This window comes from Salvia splendens, chromosome 1 (assembly GCF_004379255.2).
Source record: "Salvia splendens isolate huo1 chromosome 1, SspV2, whole genome shotgun sequence".
NCBI lineage: Eukaryota > Viridiplantae > Streptophyta > Magnoliopsida > Lamiales > Lamiaceae > Salvia > Salvia splendens.
The window spans coordinates 36,886,534-36,893,773 of NC_056032.1; the positions used below are offsets into that span (position 1 = coordinate 36,886,534).

Genomic DNA, 7,240 nt, shown 5'->3' on the forward strand with positions numbered 1-7,240 from the left:
TTCATGCAACACAAATGGATGAATTATCTTATTTGACTGATAAACCGAGTTCCACAAATTCATAGCCCCTTCGACGAATTGAATTCCCATAGCACATAAAGAAAGTAACTAAAATGTTAGTTTACAGATCCAAAACTTTTATCATAGCACCTTCCTAGGAACTATTAGAGACTCCAGTAAAATCGAAAACAATCGCAATAATTTGTAAGAGAATCCGTTTCAGCATTTCCTCTCCATGATCGACAGCTTCAAAACCTTGAGAAGTCACGTACTCTAATAAATTACAACAGCCCAAGAAACCTAAACGGGGACTGGCTCAGCAACTGTTTTAGAGGCACTGAGTTTAACCTGCAGTTACAAAAGCAAGTGGAAGTATGATTATTCTCCGAAGAAAATATTTACAATGAGACTTTGACCCTCAACGAAGATGTACCATCAATTTAGGGAAATCAGTGTATATTCTTTAAGCACATTATCTTAAGGAGAACAGTAGTCATCTAATGTACCATTGAAAAATCAGAGAGGGCTTCGGTTCAGGAGTTAAGAATGGTTTCCCTTTTACCTGCAGTTTATGTTTGCAAGTGCATGAGGAGTCTCACTAGCTAGTAGTATTTTGTTAATTTCTCGCCTCCCCAATATGTAGGGTAGGAACTTATGCTTTGGCTGAGAACGGTTTTTCTATGCATTTGTGTGATGTTAGCCATCATATAGTATAGAATTATACAGCACAGACCTCCTGCCCACAAATTTATAAAGAAGAGAAACCAAAGGGTTACCTTTGCTGATTTAAAGAGTTCGTCCAGCACTTCAGACAAGGTTGGATGTGCATGCACAGCAAATTTTATGTCCTGCAATGTACAAAGTAAACAGCTGACACTGAAGGCAGATAATTCAAATTGAATCTGTTTCCCCAAGATTTAATTTGTTCTTGGTGTGGTTGGAAGCAAATAATGGTCATAGTTTAGTTTTCAACATTTTCTGCTGATCATACACCTCATTGCAGAAAAAGTAAATTTTCAAGCAAGGCTCAATAGTCTGAAAAGATAATCAATAGTAATAAACTTTGTACAAAGCCATCAAGTAGGTGAATTTTCTGTCCATTTTATTTTATCCTATTTTTCAACTGTAAGACATTTTCTTGCTTTCTTGGCTACAGTTTATGCAGTTGGTATCTTACCTACAAGGCTCTTCATAAAGAGTACTTAGAGTAGTAGGTTGCATTTTATAGTTAAATATACCTGTATACGTGTTCCCATAGCAATGGCATTAGATGCCTCGTGTATGAGATCTGCAGCATGTAATCCAAAGATATGTACCCCAAGGATCTCACCGTTGTCAGGCCTGTATATCAACTGTAAAGAACACTGGATTCAGTACGCATACCACATTATATTATACATCATTATCTAGAAGGACCAAAAGTAAATGTAGAGTTCACTATCAATTTTCTTAAATCAAACTCATACAGAGGAGGAGGATACTTTGTAACTTAACAAAAGATTCTTCTAAAAAAGTGTATCACATAGAGGGTAGTATATGTGATTTGTTGATTCGTTTACCAACAATTACACTGAGCTTAGATCATAAGAATCAAATGAACTAAAACTGAAGGAACTTATACTATGAATTATGTATTACCTTGGCCATTCCCTCTCCTTCGTTTTCAGCAAGGGCTTTTGTGTTTGCTTTGAAACTTGTTTTGGCAATGCTTACTTCAAATCCTTCCTTCTCAGCCTTTTCTCTTGCTTGAGGCTGAAAAAGCAACAATCAATATTTGTTTTCTTTTATACCATGCTTTCGAGGAATTATGTCAACATCCATTGTGATACGCTCAGGAGAAATAAATACTTCTTTCTTAATAGAATAATCCGTCTGTGAAAAAATGTCTAATTTTGCCATTTCGGGATGTCCGTGATTTAAAGTCTCATTTGTTTTTTTTTTTTCCCATTTTAGGTAAAGTGGACCCACCATTCAACTGAATCATCACATTCACATTCTATTATAAAATCAATAAATAAAAGTGTGGTCCACATTCCACTAACTCATTTCTCCATTTTTCTTCACAAAATCAAACAATTTCTTAAACTCACGCAGAGTCAACATGTGACTATAAATGGCAGACAGAGATTTACCTCTTATTCTGTCACTATTACACCTACTCTCTTTTAGCCTATCCAGATTAACATTATATTAACCAGCAATCACTCAGGCCACTCTTTGCAAAAAAAGAAAGCGATCATGGAGCATTACTGAAATTGACTAGTATCACCCTTTACATAATATTTACTCCCCGAGTTAAAGAAACAAAAGGTACGTGAATGACTAGGAGCTAGTTTCACATATGAAGAGAAGGAAGTATCCGAAATAGCTAGGTAGTGTACTGCTATATTCTGCAGGATCTGAACACCAAGTAAGAAGCACTGACTAAAAGCACTTTGAGATGGAAAGACATACCTCAGTCAATCCTACCATACTGATTTCCGGATGGGTGAAACATGCTGCTGGAATGCTTAAATGGTTCAGGACATGGTCGTTCCCTGTAACTTGCTCAACAACTGAAACCAATTCCAGAGGTTACTGACAGCTATAAATGGTATGCAAAATTAAATTGCTTAAGTTTCATATGAAATTTATACCAGATATTCCTTGTGCACTTGCTGCATGGGCAAGCATCATTTTCCCATTAGCATCCCCAATGCAATACAGATGGGGAACCTAACAAGCAGAACTTAGGGTGAATAATAGGCACATCATAAATACTTTTGAACATACAAAATAAGAAAAATGAAACTGCAGACTCACCAACTTCCCATTTGCATCAATAACTCTCATGCGCTCATCAACAGGGACAAATCCACGCTGTGTTTGAACATTAATCTGGATTTCGAAGTAAATATAATTTAAAATATTAGCTTACTATATTTTAATTCATTTTGCAATGATGATACAATTTTAATGGCCAATTTGACTAACATTTTCCAAACCAAGTCCTTTAGTGAATGGAGCCCTTCCAGTTGCAATAAGTGCAGCATCTACCTGCAGGTACTCATGAATATTACTTCACACTTTCAATTCCAAATAAGAGTAGTGACAAAACAGATAGAGAAGACTAAAATTCAACAAACAAGCACTGGCATACAGATACAGTAGTTTTCAATTTTTCATAGTTCAGTTATATCAGCTGAGAACAATCTAAAAGATTAAATGGGAGAAAAGGGGATTTAGCACTTCAGATAATAATTTGCAATATATGACATATAATGTTTCTTCCGTTACGTCTCTTTTCTCAGCTTACTAAGTATTTAGAGTTTTATATTAATAATAATTTAACTCAGCAGCATTAAATTGTTACTAAGGAAATTCAAGTGCAGAACGTTAGAATTTATATAAGATTTACATGCCCAGATTCCCCTGAGATAGATTTCTGAACATTACCTCCAGAGTTTCCTTTGGCTCCTTTGTCTTTGCATCAATGAGCTCTATTTGTACTGGCTTTCCATCTTTTGCAGGAGTGATCTGTACCACGAGTCAACTTCATAAAAATTGAGCATGGATGTATGAATTATTTTATTTGTCTGTACATAAAAGTAGAAAATTTTGACTGGTAAGCCACCTTGCTAGCAAATACACCAGTGTAAGAATCAATCTTGCGAGGATTAACGAGAACTCGCTGAGCTAATTTTCCAATCTCCGGATCAAAACCCGGCATGATTTGATCCAAAGCTTCAACAAAAGTAACCTGTGCGATTCAGCAGTAATGAGATCATCAATGTATTTACAACATGCAAATAACCTTAAGGTGTAAAAGAGACTGCTGAATAGGTCTACGCTTAGGCACAGTATATGATCAGGATTGGTGGTCAGAACTCCGGGGAAGTAGAATTATCAAGAAGCCGTAAAAAGAAATCTACTGCCCTAACCAGAATAAATCTAACACTACTAGTATAAACAGTCTAGATACAAAATAATAGGGAAGATTAAACTATCACACCTCACTTCCAAGTGCTGTGTACACATCACTAAACTCAAGCCCAATATAGCCACTTCCAACAATAGCTATCCACTGAGGAACAAATTCCAGTTTAAGAGCATGGTCACTGGTAATTACTGTCTTGCCTGCAGTCAATCGATATCAAGCATGGAATGACTAGTGATCAGCACAAATCATCAGCCTAAGATAAGTGAAACAGTGGAAAATCTGGCAAAATAACTTGAAAATTAAGATAAGAGCAAATATAAATAGCAGAAAAGCACTTACCATCAACTTCAATTCCCTTGGGCACTAAAGGAACAGAACCAGTGGCAACTATTATGTCTTTTGCAGTTATAATCTTGTCTCCAGAATCTCCTTTTCCAAATTTCAACTTTTGTGGACCCTGAATATCGTTTGAGTATAGACATTTTAATGTAGATTATATAATATAGTTTCTACTAGTTATAAACTATAGAAAATTTCTAAATATACATGACTAGGATCTCCTGGGACTGAAGATATGGACTTACCAAAATTGTACCAAAACCTGTCAATATATCGACACCAAGAGCTTTCATTGAGTTGGTCAAGTTGCCTCTGATCTTTGAGGCCAAATTGTTTGCATGGTCAGCAACTTTCTGTCTGTCATATCCAGCCGCTGCAACCTATATTATTAACACAAATTGATGATGAGTAAGTTTGTGAAACATGGCCCAGAAGGGAGAGAACCTTGAACAGAAAAACTTACAACTATAACTCTCATGTTACGCAGATTACATAAAATCTAGGATGCACTAACAAGATATTCAAATTTGAATGCCACACTCACAAGGGAATTAAGGGTTATTACAGTAAATTTAAGATCATTTTGCACACGTTTCAGTGTTACAGGAAAAAGAAATACCTGCAAACCAAAAGACTTCATATGTTGTTCGTTTTGAAGCTCTCGCATGCGACCACTGACAGCAAGAAGTGCTTTAGAGGGAACGCATCCTCTATTGACACATGTTCCTCCAACTACATCCCCCTCAATGATAGCAGTTTTCAAGCCCTACAATTCATATAAGTTCGAGATTATTGTCCAATAACCAGAATATTGCAGTGATTGCATCACAGTTATCATGATACAAATCATGAAAGAAGTTATCATATTCAAGATGGATATGCTGGAATTGGCTATATCTGCCTACTTAACAGAACCAATTAGTTCATGTGGCAATCGAACAAAAGAAAATGGTTTGAATCAAAAACACAAAAAAGCAGCATTAATCTGATGGAAAAAAAAACAATTTACACACTCGCTCTTTATAGGAGTATTTGAAATAATAATACCCTTCCGCATATATGTATGCACATTGGCCTTCAAACAGAAAAATAATTCTTCCAGCAGTAGATCACAAATGTTGAAAGGTAAATTTAAAAATGGTGATAGAAAAGTCGTATACCTCGTCACTTATAACTTATTAATATCCGTGAAACAATTCTTCTACCAAACGACATTGCATATATATTGAAATTGAACCGCAGGCAAACCAAAAAAAGACGCAGCAAAAGAAACCAAAAGGAAATCTGAAACAGAGCGCAACTGTCACAAACAAGCAAGTTCACCTTCTCAACAGCATGAAGCGCGGCGCCATGGCCGCCAACTCCAGCTCCAATAATCACGAGATCGTAGTCGAAGGCATTGGACGAGGGCGAGCCGTTGCCTTTCAAGGCCGCGAAAACAGCATTCAAATTGGAATGCTGGGAACGCGAATTTAAGGTAGGCAAGCGCAAGGGCGTCGCGCCAGGGGAGGCGTCGGGGCAGAATGCCTCTTTCCGGAGGCCGCAGAAGCGGAGCGAGCGCGGACAGGCGGCGGAGGATCGGGGGATCGGGGAGGGAGAAGAAAGGGAAATAGAAATGGCGGACTGCATTTTTGGAGAAGGAGAAGTATGCGCAGTGGGTGAAGGAGGCGGGGTGGTTTTAATGGGGGAAGGTGGAGGCAGCTTTGGGAGATCCGTTGAGGGGTGGCGGAGTTTGCTAAGAGTCTAAGGCCATCCACAACGCTGTTCCTATACCGTTCCTATACCGTTCCTTAAACCACTATTTGAGGGCCCCACTGTACTTTTTTACTCCATTCCTTAACTAAGGAACGGAACCTGCAACCCTCCGTTCCTTAACCGTTCCTTAACCGTTCCTTAAATTACTATTCATTCTATTTCAATTTTTATTTTTATTTCCAACTAAATTAAATTAAATAAACACACTACAAACATACTTTATTAAAAAACAAACATACTTTATTAAAAAACACACAATATTAAAAAAAATTACAACTTAAACTTAAAAAAATTAAAAAAAACACACAATTCAAATCCTAAAAAAATAAAAAACACACAATAAAAAACACACAATTAAACGTGGGAAAATAAAAAAACTACTCCGCCGGCGAATCATCCTCCGGAGGCGGTCGAGGTTTAGGGGGAGGGGGAAGACCAAGTAGTCCTGCCATATGCACAATTCCGTTCCACCAGGCCGTGAATTGGGCGTACGAGAAGCGGGAAGTGTCCGCCATTGTGGCGGTTATGTACGCCACCATAAGTGTGTTCGAGCCTCCTTGTGAGCCCGATCCCGAGGCCGACTGGCTTGATTCTCCTCGGCCCTTCCTCGCTCTAGCCGCTTTCGCCGCCTTCGTCCCTTGCGGACGACGGCGCCCACGGCTAGATCCCTCGTACTCGGCGGCCGTAACCCCAACCTCCTGCGTGCCACGATCACTGGGCGCATCGGTGTCACCAGACGAGTACTGGCCGCTCGTCGTGTGCTTCGTCCGCTTTGAGGTTGATCCCGAGCTGGAGCGGACACCACCGGCCCACCTTTCCTCGTCCTTGACGAGCTGCCAAATATCAACATATTTGAACTGTACACCGGTGTCCTGGTGGAAGGCGCGCATAGCCGCCCTCAGTATGTCGGCGCCCGAAGCTCCGCTTTGGTAGTGCGCCGCTTCGGAGGAGTAGATCCCGCAGAATTTTTTGACCTGTAAATCGACTCGGCCAAAGTGAGCACGAAGCATTGTATATTTGCGCTTCCGGGCCCCTTTCGGCTTAGTCTCGTGGTAGACATCACGGACCTTTTCCCAGAAGCACTTGGCGGCTTGTTGGTTGCCGACGATGGGATCATATGAGACGGTGAGCCAGGCGGTGTACACCGCCTTTGTTTCTTCGTTGGTGTAGGGATGCCGGCCCAGATCCTCCGGCTCCTCCTCCTCATCCTCCTCGGGTGCCTCAGAC

General features: G+C 39.6%; 1 protein-coding gene across 1 annotated transcript; it reads right to left on the reverse strand.

Annotated features, from left to right (window-relative positions):
* Positions 1-5,997, reverse strand: LOC121749036 (dihydrolipoyl dehydrogenase 2, chloroplastic-like). The gene is made up of 15 exons (XM_042143654.1): positions 5,582-5,997; positions 4,878-5,024; positions 4,504-4,638; positions 4,259-4,376; positions 3,992-4,116; positions 3,614-3,739; positions 3,436-3,516; positions 2,974-3,036; positions 2,803-2,877; positions 2,637-2,715; positions 2,455-2,555; positions 1,639-1,752; positions 1,239-1,352; positions 777-848; positions 1-348 (listed from the first exon to the last, which is right to left on the reverse strand). The coding sequence occupies exons 1-15, from the start codon at positions 5,885-5,887 to the stop codon at positions 301-303; spliced, it is 1,704 nt and encodes a 567-aa protein (XP_041999588.1). The 5' UTR covers positions 5,888-5,997; the 3' UTR covers positions 1-300.
* Positions 5,998-7,240: the final 1,243 nt, after the last annotated feature.

Bases quoted from the DNA above. Each gene is read 5' to 3' on its own strand.
- LOC121749036 (XM_042143654.1), bottom strand. From the start codon at position 5,887: ATGCAGTCCGCCATTTCTATTTCCCTTTCTTCTCCCTCCCCGATCCCC. The intron at 5,025-5,581 runs GTGAACTTGCTT...TATGAATTGTAG, and splicing joins CGCTTCATGCTGTTGAGAAG to GGCTTGAAAACTGCTATCAT. The intron at 1,353-1,638 runs GTAATACATAAT...TGTTCTTTACAG, and splicing joins AAGGAGAGGGAATGGCCAAG to TTGATATACAGGCCTGACAA.